The sequence below is a fragment of the Aquarana catesbeiana genome, linkage group LG01 (assembly GCF_042186555.1).
Source record: "Aquarana catesbeiana isolate 2022-GZ linkage group LG01, ASM4218655v1, whole genome shotgun sequence".
Classification (NCBI taxonomy): domain Eukaryota; kingdom Metazoa; phylum Chordata; class Amphibia; order Anura; family Ranidae; genus Aquarana; species Aquarana catesbeiana.
In genome coordinates this window covers 392,387,599-392,412,706 of record NC_133324.1, presented here as the reverse complement: position 1 = coordinate 392,412,706, position 25,108 = coordinate 392,387,599, and the positions used below count along the sequence as shown (strand labels likewise).

Genomic DNA, 25,108 nt, shown 5'->3' with positions numbered 1-25,108 from the left:
AGATAATATTGCCCGAAACACTTCAGAATTCATCCTGCTGCTTTTGTCAGCAGTCACATCATCAATAAATACAAGAGAACCAGTTCCATTGGCAGCCATACATGTCCACGCCATGACACTACCACCACCATGCTTCACTGAGGTGGTATGCTTTGGATCATGAGCAGTTCCTTTCCTTCTCCATACTCTTCTCTTCCCATAACTCTGGTACAAGTTGATCTTGGTCTCATCTGTCCATAGGATGTTGTTCCAGAACTGTGAAGGCTTTTTTAGATGTTGTTTGGCAAACTCTAATCTGGCCTTCCTGTTTTTGAGGCTCACCAATGGTTTACATCTTGTGATGAACCCTCTGTATTCACTCTGGTGAAGTCTTCTCTTGATTGTTGACTTTGACACACATAACCTACCTCCTGAAGAGTGTTCTTGATCTGGCCAACTGTTGTGAAGGATGTTTTGTTCACCAGGGAAAGAATTCTTCGGTTATCCATCACAGTTGTTTCTCGTGGTCTTAGGGGTCTTTTGGTGTTGCTGAGCTCACCGGTGCGTTCTTTCTTTTTAAGGATGTTCCAAACAGTTGATTTGGCCACACCTAATGTTGTTGCTATCTCTCTGATGGGTTTGTTTTGTTTTTTCAGCCTAATGATGGCTTGCTTCACTGATAGTGACAGCTCTTTGGATCTCATATTGAGAGTTGACAGCCACAGATTCCAAATGCAAATAGCACACTTGAAATGAACTCTGGACCTTTTATCTGCTCCTTGTAAATGGAATAATGAGGGAATAACACACACCTAGCCATGGAACAGCTGAGCAGCTAATTGTCCCATTACTTTTGGTCCCTTAAAAAGTGGGAGGCACATATACAAACTGTTGTAATTCCTACACCGTTCACCTGATTTGGATTTAAATACCCTCAAATTAAAGCTGAAAGTCTGCAGTTAAAGCACATCTTGTTTGTTTTATTTCAAATCCATTGTGGTGGTGTATAGGGCCAAAAAAATTAGAATTGTGTTGATGTCCCAATATTTATAGACCTGACTGTAACTGATCTTTCCGTGGTCATCATGGCATTTGAAAAAAGGAGTGTCACACAATCCCCAGGGTCAATGTCCTATTTTGCTTGTATACACCCTACTTTTAGCATCTATGCAAACTAAGGGAGAAAGGATTAGAGTTAGGTCTCTATTAGCAACCAGGATTTCCAGACTCCATTAGTCCAAGGGTTTTCCAAAATTACTCTGAGGACGGACACAAATCACCCTCCAGCAGACATCCATCTGGCTCTGTCATCTTGAAAAGGTATACCATCCTTGATCAGGCAGAGCAGTTTGAAGAATTCTGTGCTAGGCCCCAAAAGACTCAGGCCTGCACAGCACAATGCCATGCATGCATCCTACCCAGGTGAGAGCTGGGGGGAGAGATATCTAACTAGGACACTCCCCAAGCTTTTATGGCCTCCCTCAGCATTCACCACTGACAGCAAACTATTAGTGGTAGCCAGAGAGTACATAACGGTTCAATAAAAATCAAAAACAAAATGGAGTGGGTGGTACTTTATGTGTACCTTGTAGGGTTTAAACAGCTCCGGACCAGCCGGTTGGCTTGGCTGGGTGAAGCTTCGTAGCTGTACGTCGGGCGTGTGGCCACCTAGGGGGAGAGCACACGTGCCCCTAGGCGGCTGCGATGATCAGATTCGCTTGAGAGCTGATCAGTCCACAGGCTAATGATTTCTGGCCTGGATCTGGTCATCGGTTCTGGCGAATGAAATCCTTCCCCTGCCTGTGTAAGTGTAAACACAGGCAGGTGACGTGATCTCATCTCCCCTCGTGGTACTCTTTTCTGTTTCCAGAGGGAGGAGAGAAGACATCTCATTGGTTGTAGGTTATTACAGTATATGTACAAAATTTGTGCTACCTCAAGGCCCTGATGAAGCGGGATTTCCCGTGAAACGCGTAGGCCATATGTCTTGATTCTCAGTCAGGGCCAGCACATCCTGGACCAAATAATAGTAACTGTGATTTTAACCCGCTGTAATTGTAATGTTTTTATGCAACCATTTGTATATGGAAAATAAAGATTAATTATATTTTAACCTTTTTGGTATATGCATTTATTAAACCCTACAAGGTATACATAAAGTCCCACTCCATTTTGTTTTTGATTTTTGCTCTGCTTGGGATGGCACCTATGTAGGGTTATTATTATCTTACATCCACCTCTTACCTCTTTGCATAATGGCTCAATAGCACAAGATTTTCTACTATCCCATAACTATTGCCCTAAGTGTCACTGACACTTAGTGGCGGCAGTAGGGTACTGCAACAATTCTAAAAGATAGAGGAGAAGCCATATTAGAAAATGCTAATTTTCCCAGGCAAACCACTAATGCTAAATTTACTGGACACCCCTGACATACAGAGTGAGTACACTGTACTTTGAGGATGTGTTGCAAACAACCTCTTTGACACAGTTCTTGATGTCAAGTGTCAGGGTCTGGATCTGAGCTCTGGACCTCTGATGTATCTGGCAGTAACTCTTCTCACTGAGCCTTCTGAGATGCTGAACAGCTCCCTGTCTGATTGCTTATACAAGCTTGCATTATGTTTTGTTTTCCCGTGAACCTTGAACTCTTTGCTCCTTCCATGAGCTTCCTGATTTAAGCCATGTCTCTGCACTTCCTGTTTACCAAATTGTTGTGCTCTTTCCAGCTAGTATCTCACTCTCATCACTCCTGCTGCCGTTTGTATCTTCACTACCATTTGTCACTGACCTTTGGCTTGTTCCTTGACTACACTTCTGCTTGATTCAAACCTGCAACCACTCGTTATAGATCTTCAGCTTGTTTGCTGACTATGCTTCTGTTTGAACCCTACCTGCTATATCTGCTACTGGAATCCAGCTTGCTCACCTCCTGGTGGGGCAATCCTGAGAATGGGGACCCGGTACTAACAAGCAGTAAAACACATCTCCACCATCAGGAGTTCTGGTGAATACCGATTAGTACTTACACCTCACACCTCAGGTGAGCCCGCATCATCCACCAGGGTGACCTGCTTCTTCATTTATCCAGCTGGTAGGTGGAGCCTCTCTACTGCTATACCTCCTGGTTTCTTAGCCTGACCCCTGACCGTGATAGCAGGATCTCCAGCGATGACCATGCGCCTCCGATCCTATAATCTCTGAAAAGAGTTTCTTTACACCTCAGCCAGGCTACAGAGAGCACTCACAGGCAACTCTTGAAACACATAACTGCTGACTATATTGGAATATGAGTAAGAGAATTTGGATACTGGCATTGAGGAGGAATGCTGGGAGGGGCTTCACCCCAAGAGTAAAATCAGGGGATCTATTGCCACTATCCTAGAGTGAGCCCAAAATACTACACTTTGAGAATGTGTTGTGAACAACCTCTTTGTCACATTTCCTCACACACTTGAGGCATAGCTGAGGGAAAAACCTACGGCCAAAAGTCTGCTGGCATTTTAACAACACAGGGGGAAGGCCTGGCAGCAACAAATTGGGGGTGGGGGGAATCCCACAGTGAAGGGAAAGGGCAGGCAGCAGAAAAAAAATTAGTTCCGAATCCTCGAATCCTACAGCCATAGTTGTAACCTTTTCCTTAAAAAAAAAAAAATAAGGTTTCTTTATTTTTTTTTGGGGGGGGGGGGGGCATATTTTTTTACTGTTCATTTACTGTGAGTATTGTTTTCTATTTTGGAGTAGCAGAGTTTGCGTTTGTTGCTGACACAGGCAAAGCTGCCCTTTGTTTGCAGCCTGTCATCCAGTATCTGTGCTGTAAAGTGATGTGCACCAAAGCACCACATATTTATCATCCCCAGTGCTATAGTTGCCATTAAATTTAGGCCATCTTTTTAATTAAAAAGGGGTCAGGAAGGCCCAAAGTCAGAGACAGAGCTTCTGCATGAGAAGTAGTTTTTATGATTTTATTTTATTTACACCATTTACAGATTTCCATTTTATTAATTTATCTTTTTTTTTTTTTCTTAGTAATGTCGTCTCTGTCCTGGTCAAGTAAACACAGGCATAGGCAGAAATGAAAAGTGGGTAATCTTCTTAGGCAAGAAGGAAGCCCCAGGCCTTAACATCACCATGTTCCTATGAAAAAATTAAAATGGGTTCCTTGCAAGATAAAGCCCCCAGCGCAAACACTCACATCAAATGTTGTAGCGTTATTCTGCGAACAAAAGGTAGCTCCAAAACAGATGGTCAGTAACAAGTGATTGCTGTGATTTGAGCACCTCAACAGAGGCTGGGGCTTTACTATAAGAATTAAGACAGAGGATACAGTAGTATAACATTGGCCAGCCTAGGCAGGGACTCTACTACAAGAGTTAAGATACTACAGAGAGATCTATGGCAATCTATGGGAATAGAATAGAGGAGTGCAGTGAATGTGAGTCTTATGTTGTGAGGTGGTTTAGGTACACATTGTTCTTGCACATATTTTTTTTTTTTTCAAACAATGCAAAAAAAGGGAAAATACAACATTTATTAAAACCAAAGCTAAGATGTTGACAATTAAAGAGCTAGCTGTCAATCAATTGTTTCAGACAGACTTGTCCTTAAAAGCGTTTTTAGGAGTACAGATTTGTGCACAAAACAGGACACATAAGATGTTCCCCAGCACTGCATTAAAAAAGTTCAAGCATAGTTTATTAAAGATGTAAACCCAACCACTACAATCTAATAACAGCTTGTGATATTGATATAAAGGTCCTTGTTTAGACACGTTGTGTTATGGGGTGACAATGTTACACCCCTGTCTTCTACAATTTCCTCTCTATGGGCCAGTTCACAGCACATGCAGTCCAGTGCGTTTTTTTTCTGCATCAAAAATGTATGGAAAATAGGTTATATGTTTTTCAATTGCATAGTTTCCACCAGTGCGTGCAATTTCAGTGCGTTCCAGTTCCATAAAAAAAGTAGGACATGCTGCATTTTTTCTGCACTGGACTGTACTGGAACGCTGTAAAATGCACTGGAACACACCAGAAAGCACTTAAACACACCAAAAATGCACTGGAACACACATGTCCTTATTTAAGGTTAAGAAAAAAGAGGGGGAAAATGCACTGGACTGCATCAAAAAGGCACTGGATTGCATCAAAAATGCGCATGCAGAAAAGCATCTGGAACGCATCCGGACTGCGTTTCTATGGTGTGAACTGGCCATATAAATCATCCTGTCACGTACTGAGGCACATTGCACATTCCACTGTTGATACCATTTATGAAATTAACAGAAAATTATAATCAGCAACAATTAGAAAATATGTCCTGTGAGAAATAAACACATGCAGCCTGTTATCACTGTAGTATATGTGCACAGGGACACGCTGTTATCAGTGTTGTGCATGGGGTCAGGGATGGTGTGTAAAAAAAAAAAAAAAAAGTCTGATGCACATTCCACTGTTGTCAACCTGTTAAACGTTTTTGCAATCAGCAACAATTAGGAAATATGTTTTGTAAAAAAAAATCATACATGCACCCTGTTATGACTATAGTGCACATGGACAGGGGAAGGCTATAAAGAAGCTGAAGGACACATATCAGCAGCATTAAGATGTAAAAATCCTTCCCTCCCACTACCCTCAGATTCCCCATGATCCATAACATTGTGCTACCCACAGGGTTTCAGTAAGTGTTTACATATACTTTAAGGCCGGGTTCACACTATAACATGCTGCGGATCGTACAGGAGCGCTGTGCATCCCTGTTCCCCGTTTCAGGGACGAATCAGGGCTGATTCTATGCCTGAATTCAGCCCTGAAGCTGAGCCAAAGATGCACAGCATTTTTGTGCAGTGCACTCTGCTGCCGCACCAGAGATATGTGAACCCGGCTCCATCTAATTCGCATAGGTGTGAATGGGGCCTCAGAGATCAGTGCCTTCAAGCCCTACACCCCCATTTTGTCCCTTCTAAGCCATTTTATCTAAATTCAAAGGCCATGAAGTTCATTATTGGTAGTTGATTGCTATGGTAGTGAAATTGTGCATTAGTTCAAAGTGTTTGGGAATGGACTGGGTACACTTCGAATTCATGTTTGACCTGAACCCAAACCTCATGCCTAATCAAGATCAGTACTGGATATTTATGGGCCATCTTTTAGCAACTGCTCTTTTTGCTGATAATTTACTGGCCGAAAGTTCAGAAATGCTAAATTTTATTGACTGGTTTCATTATCTTGTAACATCTCTTCCATGAAAGCTTCTAAGGATAAAGTAGTAAACAGTGATCGGTACTATTCACTTCCTTTATTTCTTTCACCTTCTTTTATTTCATGCATCTTCATGTGACCAATGTGGCTAAGCAGACTGCAGATTGGTAACTTCTTGTGGTCTCTTCATGGCAGAAGGCACAACTTTGCATATCAGAGCAAGGTTGGACAGCTCAAAACACTGAATATTTTTAAAGAGTACTGAGCCTCTACAACAGCTGCTTGTACTTGTCAAGCAACCAAAAAAGCACACAGCAGACTTATGCACATGAAGACATTTTGAAGACATTAGCATCCTGACAGGATGCTGACAATGTTATACAATACTTTGAACATAATGCTCAGGACGGCCTGTAGAAATTTAGCAAAAATTGATGGTAGAGTTATGGGTAGGAAGGTAAGGAAAGTAGAAGTGAAAGATGGTAGAGCCATGGGTAGGAAGGTAAGGAAGCCGGTAGAAGTGAAAGATGGTAGAGCTATGGGTACGAAGGTAGAAGTGAAAGATGGTAGAGCTATGGTTAGTAAGGTAAGGAAGGTAGAAGTGAAAGATGGGTAGGGTAGGATGGGCCATGGGTAGGAAGGTAAGGAAGGTAGAAGTGAAAGATGGTAGAGCTATGGGTACGAAGGTAGAAGTGAAAGATGGTAGAGCTATGGGTAGTAAGGTAAGGAAGGTAGAAGTGAAAGATGGTAGAGCTATGGGTAGGAAGGTAGAAGTGAAACAATAGAGCTTTAGCAGTTCCAGTGCATGGTACAAGTAATGTACAGAGGCACTGGCATTGTGGCAGAAACACCCACTTTTATTTAGGAAAAATGTTAAGTTTTATTAGTTATTTATTAGTATAGTTGTAATCAGACATACAAATGTCACTTTGGTGGTTCATGACTGACCAGAGAATGGAAATCACTGTTTTATGATACCAATCTATTTTATCTATTTCTCCAAATTAAAACTTTTTAATGCATTGTGCTGAGTTTTTATTATTAAAACAAATGCCCTTTTTATTACAGGAATTTGTGAAACTGACAGTCTCAGATACACAGATGACGTATCTCATGATTCTTGTAGGAGACTTTTTGCGAGCAGTCCTGGTTAGATTTCTCAACAACTGCTGGTGCTGGGATTTAGAAGGTGGATTTGTAAGTTTTTGTTTAAGGGAAATATGGGAAAACCTTTTACTGTTATATTTTAATGGTAACTGTATCTTTATACACATTTTTGGCTAGGTTATTATTGTAAAGCAAATAATTAACTGCATTATCAGTGTTTAGTTCCATTATGCTGGGACATGGTCTTGAAGTTTGCATGTTGCCTTTCTGATTAGGGATGGGCCGAACACCAGAACACCGCGAACAGCCAAAAAGTTTTAGCGAACATGCAAATCCTATTAAAGTCTATGGGGCATGAACACGAAAAATCAAAAGTGCTCATCTTAAAGGCTTATATGCACGTTGTTGCCATAAAAAGTGTATGGGGACCCAGGTATTGCCCCAGGGGACATGTATCAATGCAAAAAAAGGTTTTTAAACAATAGCTTTTTCAGGAGCAGTGATTTTAATGATGCTTAAAGAGAAACAATAAAAATGAAATATTCCTTTTAATATTGTGCCTGGGGGTCCCCTTAGTCTGCCTGTAAAGTGGCGCATTTGTGCAATGTCTAGAACATAATGACATTTGTAAAGGAAAAAATGTAATTTAAATTTGCTCGTAGCTGTAATGTATTGCCAGCTCCTGGCAATATAGATTAAAAAAAATTTAAAAAACGGCGTAGGGTCCCCCTCCCCCCAGTCCATACCAGGCCCTTTGAGTCTGGTATGGATTTTAAAGGGAACTCCACGCCAAAATGTCAAGAAAAATTGGTGTGGGGTTCCCCCCAAAATCAATACCAGACCCTTATCCGAGCATGCAGCCTGGAGGTCAGAATGGGGAGGGGGTGAGCGAGCCCCCCCCCCCCCCCTTAAACCATACCAGGCCACATGCCCTCAACATGGGAAGGGTGCTTTGGGGTATGATGAGGATTTTTGGGGGGGATTTTTATACATTTTTATTATAGAGTGTGGGATGGAAATATGGTGCTTGGGTGCAATACTTTTGTGCTTGGTGCACTATAAACTGTTCTATTATTTGTGTTTTTTTAATAAAGAAAATAAGGGTGCAGTAATTGTGCAGAATTTTTTTTACTGCTGCTGCAAAAAAAACAAAAATAAAACAAAAGCAAAAAAAAGAAACAGTGGTGACGCAGAAGGAAAACCAACTGCGACTCAGAAGATGGAACAGCAATTATGGAGACATTTTTTTGCTGCTGCTGCTGAAAAAAAGCAAAAACAAAAAGCCCCCCCCCCCCCCAAAAAAAAAAAGTATACCACTGCACCTGACGCAGAAGGAATACCACTTGCGACAAAGAAGTGGGAGTACTGATAATGCAGCAACAGAACCTGATACTGCAGGAAAAAAAAATAAAAAAAAAATCACAAAAAAAAACTACACTGTGATATATATTCTGGCCTACACTGTGCTATATACTCTGCCCTACACTGTGCTATGTACTCTGCCCTACACTGTGCTATATACTCTGCCCTACACTGTACTATATACTCCACAGTACACTGTGCTATATACTCTGCCCTACACTGTACTATATACTCTGCAGTACACTGTGCTATATAGTCCGCAGTACACTGTGCTATATACTTTGCTCTATACTGTGCTATATACTCCACAGTACACTGTGCTGTATACTCCATCCTACACTGTAGTATATACTCCGCAGTATACTGTTATATACTCCACTCTACACTGTGCTATATACTCCACTGTACACTGTGTTATATTCTTCGCAGTACCCTGTGCTATATACTCCACACTACACTGTGCTATATACGCTGCAGTACACTGTGCTATATACTGCTCCCTACACTGTGCTATATACACTGCAGTAAATTGTGCTATATACTCCACAGTACACTGTGCTATATACTCCACAGTACACCATGCTATATACTCCGCAGTACACTGTTCTATATACTCTGTCCTACACTGTGCTATATACTCAACAATCCACTGTTATATACTGCACCCCACACTGTACTATATTCTCTGCAGTACACTGTGCTATATACTTTGCCCTACACTGTGCTATATACGCTGCAGTAAAATGTGCTATATACTCCACAGTACACTGTGCTATATACTCCACAGTACACTGTGCTATATACTCCACAGTACACCATGCTATATACTCCACAGTACACTGTGCTATATACTCCATCCTACACTGTACTATATACTCCACAGTACACTGTACTATATACTCCACAGTACACTGTGCTATATACTCCACCGTGCACTGTGTTATATTCTTCGCAGTACACTGTGCTATATACTTTGCAGTACACTGTGCTATATACTCCGCAGTGCACTGTGCTATATACGCCTGAGTACACTGTGCTATATATTCCACAGTACACTGTGCTATATTCTCCGCAGTACATTGAATTATATACTCTGCAGTATACTGTGCTATATACTCCACAGAACACTGTGCTGTATACTTCACCCTACACTGTGCTATATACTCTGCAGTACACTGTGCTATATACTCTGCAGTACATTGTGCTATATACTCCACAGTACACTGTGCTATATACTCCACAGTACATTGTGCTATTTACTCTGTCCTACACTGTATTATGTACTCCACAGTACACTGTGCTATATACTCTGCCCTACACTGTGCTATATACTCTGCAGTACACTGTGCTATATACTCTGTCCTACACTGTACTGTATACTCTGCAGTACACTGTGCTATATACTCTGTCCTACACTGTACTATATACTCCGCAGTACACTGTTATATACTTGCCCTTCACTGTACTATATACTCCGCAGTACACTGTGCTATATACTCCACAGTACACTGTGCTATTTACTCTGTCCTACACTGTACTATGTACTCCACAGTACAGTGTGCTATATACTCTGCCCTACACTGTACTATATACTACACAGTGCACTGTTCTTTATACTCCGCAGTACACTGTGATATATGCTCTGTTCTACACTGTACTATATACTCCACAGTACACTGTTATATACGCCACAGTACACTGTGCTATATACTCTGCGCTACAAACTGCTATATACTCCACAGTACACTGTGCTATATACTCCGCAGTAGTACACTGTGCTATATACTACCCAATACAATATGCTATATACTCTGTCCTACATTGTACTATATACTTCGCAGTCGTACACTGTGCTATATACTCCGCAGTACACTGTGCTATATACTCTGTCCTACATTGTACTATATACTTCGCAGTCGTACACTGTGCTATATACTCCGCAGTACAGTGTGCTATATACTCTGTCCTACATTGTACTATATTCTACACAGTGCACTGTTCTTTATACTCCGCAGTACACTGTGATATATACTCTGTTCTACACTGTACTATATACTCCACAGTACACTGTTATATACTCCACAGTACACTGTGCTATATACTCTGCGCTACACACTGCTATATACTCCACAGTACACTGTGCTATATACTCCGCAGTAGTACACTGTGCTATATACTCTGTCCTACACTGTACTATGTATTCCGCAGTACACTGTTATATACTCCACCCTATACTGTACTATATACTACACAGTACAATGTGCTATATATTCCGCAGTACACTGTACTATATACTCCACCCTACACTCTGCTATATACTCTGCAGTACACTGTGCTATATACTCCGCAGTACACTGTGCTATATACTCTGCAATATACTCTGCTATATGCTCTCTCTTACACTATACTATATACTCTGCAGTACACTGTGCTATATGCTCTGCAGAAGACTGTGCTGTATACTCCGCCCTACACTGTGCTATATACCCACAGTACACTGTGCTATATGCTCTCTCCTACACTGTACTATATACTCTGCAGAACACTCTGCTGTATACTCCACCCTACACTGTGCTATATACTCTGCAGTACACTGTGCTATATACTCCACAGTACACTGTGCTATTTACTCTGTCCAACACTGTACTATGTACTCCGCAGTACACTGTGCTATATACTCTGCAGTACACTGTGCTATATACTCTGCCCTACACTGTACTATATACTCCGCAGTACACTGTGCTATACACTCTGTCCTACACTGTACTATATACTCCGCAGTACACTGTGATATACACTCCGCAGAACACTGTGCTATATGCTCTCTCCTACACTGTATTATATACTCCGCAGTACTCTGTTATATACTCTGCAGAACACTGTGCTATATACTCCACCCTACACTGTGCTATATACTCTGCAGTATACTGTGCTATATACTCTGCAGTATACTGTGCTATATACTCTGCAGAACACTGTGCTATATACTCCACCCTACACTGTGCTATATACTCTGCAGTATACTGTGCTATATACTCTGCAGTATACTGTGCTATATACTCTGCAGTATACTGTGCTATATACTCCGCAGTGCACTGTGCTATATACTCCACGCTGCACACTGCTATATACTCCACAGTACACTGTACTATATACTCCGCAGTAGTACACTGTGCTATATACTCTGCAGTACACTGTGCTATATACTCTGTCCTACAGTGTACTATATATTCCGCAGTACTCTGTTATATACTCTGCCCTACACTGTACTATATACTAAACAGTGCACTGTACTTTATACTCCGCAGTACACTGTGATATATACTCTGTTGTACACTGTACTATATACTCCACAGTACACTGTTATATACTCCACAGTACACTGTGCTATATACTCTGTGCTACACACTGCTATATACGCCACACTACACTGTGCTATATACTCCGCAGTAGTACACTGTGCTATATACTCCGCAATACAATGTGCTATATACTCTGTCCTACACTGTACTATATACTCCGCAGTACACTGTTATATACTCCCCCCTACACTGTACTATATACTACACAGTACACTGTACTATATACTCCACCCTACACTGTGATATATCTTCCACCCTACACTGTGCTATATACTCCGCCCTACACTGTGCTATATACTCTGCAGTACACTGTGCTATATACTCCGCAGTACACTGTGCTATATACTCTGCAATACACTCTGCTATATGCTCTCTCTTACACTGTAATATATACTCCGCAGTACACTATGCTATATACTCTGCAGTACAGTGTGCTATATACTCCACAGTACACTGTGCTATATACTCCGCAGTACACTGTTATATACTCTACACTACACTGTCATATATGCTCTGCCCTACACTGTTATATACTCTGCCCTACACTGTTATATACATTACACTACACTGTCATATATACTCTGCCTTACACTGTAATATATTCTACACTATACTGTCATATATACTCTGCCCTACACTGCTTCATATTCTACACTACACTTTTATATATACTCTGCCTTACACTGTGGTATATACACTAAGCTGACTGGCTGCACACTACACTACATACCCTGCCTAATCTCCATTCATAAACACTATATACGGCCGCTGTGTAAGCAGCCCTATATAGTGTGGGGCGTATAATCCCTTGCCTATACTATAATAGGCAAGGGATTATCAAAAAGCAGGCAACAGGTGTTGGGCACTGCCCTGGGAGACATGTATCAATACAACATTTTATAAAGAAATATTTCTTGTTTATTTTCCCCTTCACGCCGACTGTACGGGCTCTGGTATCCTGTCCTGGAGTCCTCTCCTCTCTGCTCCTCCCATCCAATAGGTTCGCCTGATCGGTAAATGGGTTTCATACCTGCTTCCCAATTGGCCGGGAGGAGGAGGATCAGTGTTGCAACAGTGAATATTCACTCACTGTTGCAACACACCTGGGTGGGCTCAGGACGCATCCTCAGTGTCCCGAGCCCATGCTATTGTTGCCTAGTTTTTGTGATTATGTGCATACCCCTCAATCATTGTAGTAGTATGGACATATACATATCTAGATCTGAAAGATCTTATACAAAAGAGGTAGTTCCATCCGCAATACACATTTATTGATAGGGTTACATAATATATACAAATTACACACCAGACAGTATTTACAACACAATGTACAGTGTAGGTTCCCTGGATGACATGATATTTACAAGTCACCCACACCATATTTACAATACAATATAAGATGCAAGTATAATGTTAGATCACCTGTTAACTTCAGGTCGGCCCATGGTGACTGCTGTCTAGTCCCACACCAAAGCGGACTTAACTTGGTCACAAAGCATTATATCACCCCTCCTTTCTGTACTGTGGCTAATATAATTTTCCCTAATTGGTCACTGTAACCTAGTAAATGTATATTGGGCGCAGCCTGATTGGATGAGTCAAAGAAGGCTGTTGTTTACTACCCAGGTGAGATGTGATCAGGGAAAACAAAAGGCCAACCTTTGAAATTGAACTAATTACCGTGACACCAACGCAACACTCAATACTTTAAATATATTTCCTTCTAACTGAAATATATTTCTAATTGCAATATTATTTACAGCTGTTAATGGATATTTCACATAAACCCATTATGTAACACTATTTATAATACTGTTAGAGCCTATGGCTCTAATCAGGTGCTTAAAAAAACCTCTGGCCACTGTAATTCATGTGCTTGGAGACCCAAAAGGGGCTGGACACATGAATAGGGGGCAGTAGCGGCGGCCGTGGATAGATTCATGCTATGCGAGAGGTAGAGAGGAGACAGGGGGTGGCGCCGGGGCACCCCTAATGGACACTGTGCCCCTCGTAGTATCCCTACCCATTCACAAAAAAAACAAATAAATAAACACACAAAACACAATAAAAAAACATTTGACAGGTCTTTAAAGAAATCATCAAATGACTAAGACAATTTACACCTTGAACCCTGCTTTTACCTTACTGAGTATCGGCATTGAAAATTTTCCGCCACTAACAAGGAAAGTAGTTTTCCACATTCTACTTGCTGCGCGTATCTCTATAGCTAAAGAGTGGCGCTCCAAATCACCTCCAAATATTGCAGAAGTAATCTCCAGAGTAAATGCCCAGTATACCATGGAAAAATTACTTGCCTATATGGAACAAAGAGCCCCAGACTTCCACAAATACTGGGAGGTCTGGAGATCTTCCAAGTATGCCTCCTCACATATATGATACCCTACTAAATTTTGTGTAAGCTATATAAACCAACTAGTGGTGGATCCTACATGTAAGTTGATCAGAAGTTGCAGATTTACCTCCCAAATAAGTCTGTGGCAGAGACTTTCGATTCGTGCTGCGTACTGGCTGCTAGACCGGTGAGAGAGGCCTATCCAGACAAGCAAAGAGTGTGTCCCATGAGGGGAACGCATTCCACATAATTATCTGAATTCTACCGGGACATTTGTTGCTAAGATTTTGCAAGAAGATATTTGAGTTTCTCCTGAGAGTTTCCTTTTCTGTCTCTTTCCTGCTACTTCCTAAAGTTTGACTGTTTAATAAAGCATTGAAAACGTACTACAGTGTTGGTGCGTGTGTTGTCCAGCAGTAAACTCAACGGAACCCCTAGATCGGTGCCGGAGAAACAGAGGGAAGCAAAGTGAAGGTAACAGACCCGCTTAAACCAGCAGCTCCACCGTGAGTTAGTGCTACAATTAGATAAATAGCCCAGTTATCCATAGTACTATTCCTTTAGCATATTCATCATTTGCTATCCACTATGTATTCTTCTTCTTCTCTTCTCAATGTAATTGAAGCTTGATTTTACTTTTTCTGTACTATGTGCAATCAAATAATAAAAAACTTTTTGGTTAAAAAGAAATCATCAAATGTTGTAAGTCCATCGTCTATTATATTGCTTCCTGGTTAGTTCCCCAGAGGGAAGATCAGCTAACATATGTTCACTGAGCTTGCTCCGCCCTACCTAGTGACACCTGTCATGCCATGTGCACCTAGCGGTGTGTTCTGGTGCTTGTGGAAATGATTGGGTGGCTATAACTTACTTCCAGGAGGAAGTCGACAGTTGGCTTGTAAAATATATTGCTTGTAAAGTGCAGTTGTCGGTGTGTAAAAGCCACAGTTACCACCAAGCTTACGTCAGCAGCATCAGCAATAGGTTTAGGCATCTTCGTTTGCAAGTGTTGTATTGTTTATGGTATTTTGGTACATGGTAATGACCATTAATTATTCTTGTTACATTGCCCAGCAGCAATCCTGCTTGTATAAAGTCTCTTTGTCTAAGCTACATGTATAGTATACCTTAATAGAATCAGTCTGCTCTTCAGATTCTAGTAGGGTTACACTTGGGACTTCTGTAGCTTAATTAGGCACCTTATAAATAAAAAAAAATATATACAGTATATTTCTAAATATAGATCACCCTCTTGTTTCTTTTACAGCCATCCTATTCAGAATTTCCTGTAAGTGAAAATGTTCTTGGCCTTATTTTCAATCAAGGCATGATATGGTAAGATATTTGAATGTTGTGTCCAGAAAACCACTGCTGATTCAGCCCCTTTCACACGGGCGGCTGATCTGCCGCTGTTAAAAGAATGGATTGTTATTTTGAAATTTTGTACATCGCGATTAGCTGCGTTTACTTGCGGCTGCATTTAGCTGCATTAAGCTGTGTTGGAACATTCTTGCTATTTCTGATGTGCTTCCTGTTGTTTTTCTTTCCTTGTTGCCGCTGCAGGAGAAATAGTACACTGCGATTACCTGCAGTTATGTGCAGATAGCTGCAATAAATCGGTCCTGGACACAGTCAGATTTATTTTTTAACCACACAAAACCCCATGTAATGAAACCTTCCCTAAACGCAGTGTGAATGGGGCCATAGGAAAAATTGTCTGAGTTTAGCTGCGGTAGATAACTTGATCTATCTGCAGCTAAAATCTGAATTCTATCCGCCTGTGTGAAAGGGGCCTAATAGTAGTAGTTCTTTGTATATGGGCAATAGATGCATTTTTTTTCATCACTAGTGCCCCAGATGCATTTAGGTATTTTACTTGACTAGTAAATACAGACTATCAAGCACATGAAAAATAGATCACAGCACATCTTATCATGCAGAAGAACACAGATCTTGCTAGATAACTTTGCATTATTATTATATTTATCAATTATTTACATCATTCCAAAAATATGCATCTACATGCAGCAATGGTTCCAGAAGGAATGGCTGAAGAGACATATTTATAACCAGTGTGCAAAAACAATGGTGGCTTTACACGCTTAGATAAATGATCAAATCATTTTTCCATTATTCTCTCTATATAGGAATAATCAATATACTCTACAGTTGAAAACCCAATTGATCAACATGCTACACACAAGGAAGATTATTTTGATTGATGGTTGGAAGATACAATCATAAATTAACAATCGCATCTTCATTTCAGCCATGTAATCTCATAATCTGATCGTTTGAAAAACAATTAAATCCATGATTAAAGCATCTCAGTGCTGCCCATTGATGCAAAACTATTGATTATATCTACCTCAGTTTTATATAATCTGATCTAAATTGAGTCTAAACCAATTGGAAGGGAAGTTAGGACTATTTGCAGGTTCCCTGTTTCGATTGTTTTGATAGAATCGCACATTGGTTGGATACAATAATCAAAATCTGTATGGCCGCTTTTTAGTGATTTAGCTCCTGGGTAAATGGATTTAAATTCACAATCCTAAGGGCTCATTCAGATGGGCAATTAAAGCCTAGCACACACGATGAGATGATCAAACGAATGATCGTCTGTTTTTTTTTTTTGCATGCTATTCTCCATATCGAAAATGAAGAGGTTTACAAATTACTAGAATTCTCGTACTACAGAAAAAAAAAATTGGAAAAGTTGGACGAAAGCTGTATACTAATAATCAGATTAATTATTATTTTTTGTATGACTTTCTGAGCATCTGTACTGGCCTTGAACCTGTCCTCCATGCAGAGCACTGGCAAATGTGTGTGCATCCACCTTGGAGCTGCATGCAGGCAGCTCATAGAAGTGAATAGACATGCAATGGCTGCAAGGACACAATCGCATGACAAAGTTTGACATATGGGCATGAGTGGGTACACAGATCCAAATGCCAAGGTTCTGCATTTGCATACTTCCATCTGCTCCTGCCCGCATGTCAAACTTTGACATGTGATTGTGTCTTTGCAGCTGTTGCATGTGCATCCACTTCTATGGGATGCCTGCACCCAGTTCTAAAGGTGGATGCACACGCATCTGCCAATGGCTCTTCATGGAGGATGGGCTTAATTGCCTGTTTGAATGAGACCTAATACTATATGGACTGTTATTCTGGAAGATTGACACAGTCTAATCTCACGAATGACATTATAAATTATTTAATTGCTTCATTCCAAAATATTGCAGCTGCAATGCTTCATATTAAAGCAGAGCTCCACCCAAAAGGGGAAGTTCTGCCATAAGCCTGTCGCTCCCCCTGTAAAGCCGCAAGCTGTCACAGCCAGGTGCCTACAGTTGAGATACAGGTGCCAGGGACAGAACATAGAGGGTAGGGATGGCTCAGGTGAACACATTGCTGGATCCTGGGAAAGGTGAGTGTCTGTTTATTAAAAGTCAGCAGCTACAGATTTTGTAGCTGCTGACTTTTAATAAACAGACATGCATGTGAACAAGCAGGGGAGATAAGCAACTGCATGGAGTCTCAAGGACGTACAAGACATGCCTGGAGTACAAAGGAAGAGATTTATTAGGCGTTTGTATAACACTGAAGGATCCAGCCTTGGTTATCTGGTGCATAATCTCCTGGATATGGTGATTGCATGACTGGTTTGGATGTCCTGATCTGGTGGAGCGAGCTGCAGACGGACGGACCATTGATACCATCTACGGTTACCTATACATGCCTACCACCCCTGCAGGAGTAACAGGAGCTGGTGAGTGGGGACCCAAAAGGGGGAGCACACAAGTCACCTGAATTGCCGAGCACAAGAGTCACCAGATCGGTTCTGATCGTTTTGAACATTTTGTTATTTTGGAGCTTCACCATTCATATTAACACTGTTTTTGGGACTTTATTTTTCCTCTCTATATATATTTTTTTATTTTTCTTTGATGAACTTTTGTCTAATGAACTTTTGATGATTTTGGGAACCATTTATGGTCCATCACATTTATGGTTTTATATCTTTATTCACATGATCAGTTGTTTGATCATGGTATATTTATAAGGTTTTTTGTTTTGGTTTGGTCATTTTTTATATACCACATGTGGGTATGATTGGTTTACTCCTCACTTTCTGCACAGTATTTTAGTATCACTTTCTCAGTATTTTTATAATGAACTTTTGATGATTTTGACGATTTTTGGGAGCCATTTAAGGTCTAATCACACTAATGGTTTATAATCATTTCTACTTACCTAATCAGTTTTTTTGGTCACGGTGCATTTTTATATATATTTTTTGACCTGATATGGTAATTTTTTACATATCATATGGGGGTATGACTGGTTTATTTACAGTGGGGATGAAAAGTATTCAGACCCCCTTACATTTTTCACTCTTTGTTATATTGTAGCCATTTGCTAAAATCATTTAAGTTCATTTTTTTTTCCTCATTAATGTACACACAGCACCCCATATTGACAAAAAAACACAGAATTGTTGACATTTTTGCAGATTTATTAAAAAAGATAAACTTAAATATCACATGGTCCTAAGTATTTAGACCAGGCATGTCCAAAGTCCGGCCCGCGGGCCAATCGCGGCCCGCGGTCCGGTTTCGGACGGCCCGCCTGGTAATTTTGACATATATATCTTTTGTGGCCCCCAACGAATCCCCGAGCGCCGGGGGCCATAAAAGATAGATATGCTGGCTGCCTTGGAGGGGGCGGGACAAGCGCCGTACAGGATACAGGAGAATTTCCTGTTTACACGGCGTCCTGTGTAAAAGGAAGTCCCGTCTCCTGCGCTGCCATTGGACAATTGTTTTGTCCATCATAGGAGGCGGGACTTTCAATTAAAGAGGCCGCCGTGTAAACAGGAATTTCTCCTGTATATCTGTTGGCGCTCGTCCCGCCCCCTCCCTGTCTCCTCCAAGGCTGCAGATGGACATGAATCAGGCTGCACTGACAGCAATGGTGAGTCTGCATTCATGTCAATGTGGTGGGGGCTGCCGTATTTATGTCAATGTGGTGGGGGCTGCATTCATGTCAATGTGGTGGGGGCTGCATTCATGTCAATGTGGGGGCTGCATTCATGTGAATGTGGTGGGGGCTGCATTCATGTGAATGTGGTGGGGGCTGCATTCATGTCAATGTGGGGGCTGCATTCATGTCAATGTGGGGGCTGCATTCATGTCAATGTGGGGGCTGCATTCATGTGAATGTGGTGGGGGCTGCATTCATGTCAATACGGTGGGGGCTGCATTCATGTCAATACGGTGGGGGCTGCATTCATGTGAATGTGGTGGGGGCTGCATTCATGTCAATACGGTGGGGGCTGCATTCATGTCAATACGGTGGGGGCTGCATTCATGTCAATACGGTGGGGGCTGCATTCATGTCAATACGGTGGGGGCTGCATTCATGTGAATGTGGTGGGGGCTGCATTCATGTCAATACGGTGGGGGCTGCATTCATGTTAATGTGGTGGGGGCTGCATTCATGTGAATGTGGTGGGGGCTGCATTCATGTCAATACGGTGGGGGCTGCATTCATGTCAATACGGTGGGGGCTGCATTCATGTCAATACGGTGGGGGCTGCATTCATGTCAATACGGTGGGGGCTGCATTCATGTGAATGTGGTGGGGGCTGCATTCATGTCAATACGGTGGGGGCTGCATTCATGTCAATACGGTGGGGGCTGCATTCATGTCAATACGGTGGGGGCTGCATTCATGTCAATACGGTGGGGGCTGCATTCATGTCAATACGGTGGGGGCTGCATTCATGTGAATGTGGTGGGGGCTGCATTCATGTGAATGTGGTGGGGGCTGCATTCATGTCAATACGGTGGGGGCTGCATTCATGTCAATACGGTGGGGGCTGCATTCATGTTAATGTGGTGGGGGCTGCATTCATGTTAATGTGGTGGGGGCTGCATTCATGTTAATGTGGTGGGGGCTGCATTCATGTCAATACGGTGGGGGCTGCATTCATGTTAATGTGGTGGGGGCTGCATTCATGTTAATGTGGTGGGGGCTGCATTCATGTCAATACGGTGGGGGCTGCATTCATGTCAATACGGTGGGGGCTGCATTCATGTCAATACAGTGGGGGCCACATTCATGGCAATGGAGTGGGGGCCGCAGATGGGCACTGATTAGGCTGCATTGATGGGCACTGACCCTTATTTTGCTTCACAGTTCTTTATTTAAAATTTAAGATTTTTTTTCCTGAAACTTCATTTTTAAAGTGAAGGTGCGTGTTATAAGCAGATTAAATCCGGTATATCCAAATAACACGCCCAAGCTCATCTATTCACCACACACAGCACAAAGGCAAGAGAATTCTTGTTGGGCCGTGTATTAGTGCTCGGATGGACACACTTAGACCAAATTTTAATGGTTTAAGAATGTCAGGCAAAATGGTCGGCCCTCAAGCATGTTCTATTCATCAAATCTGGCCCTCTTGGAAAAAAGATTGGACACCCCTGATTTAGACCCTTTGCTCAGTATTTAGTAGAAGCACCCTTTTGATCTAATACAGCCATGAGTCTTTTTGGGAAAGATGCAACAAGTTTTTCACACCTGGATTTGGGGATCCTCTGCCATTCCTCCTTGCAGATCCTCTCCAGTTCTGTCAGGTTGGATGGTAAATGTTGGTGGACAGCCATTTTTAGGTCTCTCCAGAGATGCTCAATTGGGTTTAAGTCAGGGCTCTGGCTGGGCCATTCAAGAACAGTCATGGAGTTGTTGTGAGGCAACTCCTTCTTTATTTTAGCTGTGTGTGCTTAGGGTCATTGTCTTGTTGGAAGGTAAACCTTCGGCCCAGTCTGAGGTCATGAGCACTCTGGAGAAGGTTTTCGTCCAGGATATCCCTGTACTTGGCCGCATTCATCTTTCCCTCGATTGCAACCAGTCGTCCTGTCCCTGAAGCTGAAATACACCCCCACAGCATGATGCTGCCACCACCATGCTTTACCGGTTTACACAGAGTGGAGATCTTCTGCTTCCCGACGCAGCTGCAGTGTCCACTAAGTCCTGTCTCCTGGTCCCGGTATTGGACCAGTGTGACGTTCATCATAGGAGCCGGTCCACTGGAGGCGGGACTTGGTATATCACTTGGCTGCGTCAGGTAGTCTGGCCCCGTATAGCCCCGAGTTCCCGGTGTTCTGTCAAAATAGCCAATTCATTGATATCTCCAGTCACGTCACATGCGATTACTGTAAAGCATCAGTAATTGGAGATTTAGACAAATTGCTGTTTTAACACAACACCAGAAAGTGCGTAGACGCCGGCTATTTTGACAGAACACCGGCCAACCCCTAGCCTTGGGACTCGGAGCTATTAATTTTTAATGACCAATAGCAGACCCAGGGCTTTTTGGGGGCCCCCTCGGGGCTATAGCCCCAGTCAGCAAGCCCCCCCCCCCTAAACACCACTGTTTAAGGCTCTACAGAATGGTACTATTTGTAAATTTTTCTTTCTGCTCTTTCCACTCTCATATGCTTTAAAGCAATAACATGTGAATTATTTTACAATTAGAAATGATTTGTTATTCACAATTGTATTATTTATTCTCTACAGGATGGGCATATTTTATGCACCTGGACTCATAGTTGTGAATGTTCTACGTCTCTTCTCTTCAATGTACTTACAGTGCTGGGGAGTAATGAGCAGCAATGTCCCACAAGAACGTTTTTTCAAAGTTTCAAAATCAAACAATTTCTACATGGCTCTTCTACTACTTATCCTATTCATGAGTCTGCTGCCGGTGGCATACACAATAATGACTATTACGCCATCCTTTGACTGTGGACCTTTTAGGTAAAAAAAACATGTTAAGAATAAATTAGTAGTAGAGATAGATAGATAGATAGATAGATAGATAGATAGATAGATAGATAGATAGATAGATAGATAGATAGATAGATAGATAGATAGATAGATAGATAGATAGATAGATAGATAGATAGATAGATCAAATGTTGCTTCAGTATGTATTTGGTGGGTTTCATGTATCCTGAAGCCACCGACATGTTTATGTGATTTTCCAGTTTGTGATTTGCAGTCATGGTATCTGATATATATATATATATTATATTATATTCAGTATCTCACAAAAGTGAATACACCCCTCACATTTTTGTAAATATTTTATTACATCTTTTCATGTGACAACACTGCAGAAATGACACTTTGCTACAATGTAAAGTAGTGAGTGTACAGCTTGTACAACAGTGTAAATTTGCTTTCCCCTCAAAATAACTCAACACACAGTCATTAATGTCTAAACCGTTGGCAACAAAAGTTAGTACACCCCTAAGTGAAAATGTCCAAATTGGGCCCAAAGTGTCAATATTCTGTATGGCCACCATTATTTTCCAGCACCGCCTTAACTCTCTTGGGCATGGAGTTCAGCAGAGATTCACATGTTGCCACTGGAATCCTCTTCCACTCATCCATGACGACATTATGGAGCTAGTGGGTGTTAGAGACCTTGCGCTCCTCCACCTTCCATTTGAGGATGCTCCACAGATGCTCAATAGGGTTTAGATCTGGAGATATGTTTGGCCAGTCCATCACCTTTACCCTCAGCTTCTTTAGCAAGTCAGAGGTCGTCTTGGAGGTGTGTTTGGGGTCGTTATGTTGGAATAATGCCCTGAGGCCCAGTCTCCGAATAGAGGGTGTCACGGAACGCCCCACACTCCGCTTGAGTGCTTCCGTCATATACCACTTCCTCCCAGTCTGTATACAGATATCATATATTCTCTAGCTCCCATTCCTGAACGGCCAGAAACTCCAAATCTTCCTGTGCCCAGTGCACTTCCGAAATGTTCAGTAGCCCTTCTCTGAAATCCATGATTTCGTCCACCCGCCGCTCCAAATCACAGTTAGGGTCCCCTGTCAGCTTCACAAACAACAGTCCCAAGCCGCCGTAGCTTAAGCCTTCCATTGGGCTGTCATCCGCTATCCAGGGACATGCTTGGGATACATGCCACCGGAGGGCTCTGTAGCTCTCATCCAACTTCATCTCTGCCCAGACCAGCCTGCTTAATTCAGCTGTCTGCTTCTTGTGTGGTTTTTCTCCCAAAAACCGCACCCGCAGTCCGTACTGCGACCAGTACCTTTCCTCGATGGAGGGGAGAACTTTTCCCTGGTGTCGCTGCTCACGGGCTAGCGCTTCCTTCCAGAGTTTGCAGCGAATAGAATCACACCATCCCAGCAGGACCTGCTCCGATACTGGTCCTCTGTGCTGTATCTGCATCTCTCGCAACCTCCTTCTGAATTCCTCATCCATGGCGGCTGGTATCTGTACCTCTCCTCTTCTGCTATCTGGACCTTGGATCCAGATGGAAGTTTGGATGTCCCAGACTTCAAGAAGCTTTCCCGCTGCTTGCCACCAATGTCACGGAACGCCCCACACTCCGCTTGAGTGCTTCCGTCATATACCACTTCCTCCCAGTCTGTATACAGATATCAGATATTCCAACCTCTTTCTGAGCAGAAAACAAGGCGACACTTGCTTCACTGCTAACATGGACTCACTTTATTCAGAACCAGAATACAGTCTTATATACGCAGGCGAAGATTACTCTAACAATACAAACGTAACCTAATTAACATGAGCTAATTATCTCATCCTTTATACAGCCTAGGTGGCTGAGACATGACCTTTTGCCCAGACTTGTGGTCACCGAGCTTCACACAGGAATATAAACACAATAGCTGGAGCTAATTACAATTAACAATACAAACATAACCTAATTAACCTAATTAACATGAGCTCCAATAGGAATCGTCCCGTCTCCTACATTGTATAGAGGACAATGTGATCAGCTCATTCAATTAACACACATTACCATAAACATCAACACAGGATTAATTAGAACAAACAACAATGAGTTGAATACCTTTAGAACCTAGACTAAACTTATTTACATTAAACCCATTATAGCTGACATCAGACAGGTGAGTGGAGATGATGACATTAGCATCTCCTCACAGGATGTGTCCCAACAGTATAACTCAGTCTTATCATTCTAATATGGCATACAACGGGTTCCAGAGTCTGTGTGTTTTGGGGGAACATGGAGCTGAATCCAAAGTAACACCAACCCCAGGGTCCCCAGGCATACAGCTCACAGAGAGCACCATTGCCCCAAATGCTAGGGCCCATAATCGGTGGGCAACAGGCTTGCACACAGTCCTCTCCAACAGCCTCCGCTCTGGCCTTGCCCGTGACAGAGGGGTCATGCTCTGTTTCAGTATGTCACAGTACATGTTGGCATTCGTGGTTTCCTCAATGAACTGTAGCTCCCCAGTTCCGGCAGCACTCATGTAGCCCCAAATCATGACACTCCCACCATCATGCTTGACTGTAGGCAAGACACACTTGTCTTTGTACTCCTCACCTGGTTGCTGCCACACATGCTTGACACCATCTGAACCAAATAAGTTATCTTGGTCTCATCAGACTAAGGACATGGTTCCAGTAATCCATGTCCTTAGTCTGCTTGTCTTCAACAAACTGTTTGCAGGCTTTCTTGTGCTTCATCTTTAGAAGAGGCTTCCTTCTGGGAAGACAGCCCTGCAGACCAATTTGATGCAGTGTGCGGTGTATGGTCTGAACCCTGACAGGCTGACCCCCCACCCCTCTGCAGCAATGCTGGCAGCTCTCATACATCTATTTCCCAAAGACAACCTCTGGATATGACGCTAAGCATGTGCACTCAACTT

General features: G+C 42.2%; 1 protein-coding gene across 1 annotated transcript in view; it reads left to right on the top strand.

The window, feature by feature from the left end:
- The window catches only part of LOC141122046 (transmembrane channel-like protein 2-B), a 177,243-nt gene that overhangs the window by 126,974 nt on the left and 25,161 nt on the right, over positions 1–25,108 (top strand). Inside the window, exons 14-16 of the mRNA XM_073611876.1 lie at positions 7,248–7,376; positions 15,631–15,698; positions 21,956–22,195. Of these exons, the coding sequence (XP_073467977.1) occupies positions 7,248–7,376; positions 15,631–15,698; positions 21,956–22,195 (437 nt within the window). The remainder of the gene's footprint in view (positions 1–7,247; positions 7,377–15,630; positions 15,699–21,955; positions 22,196–25,108) is intronic.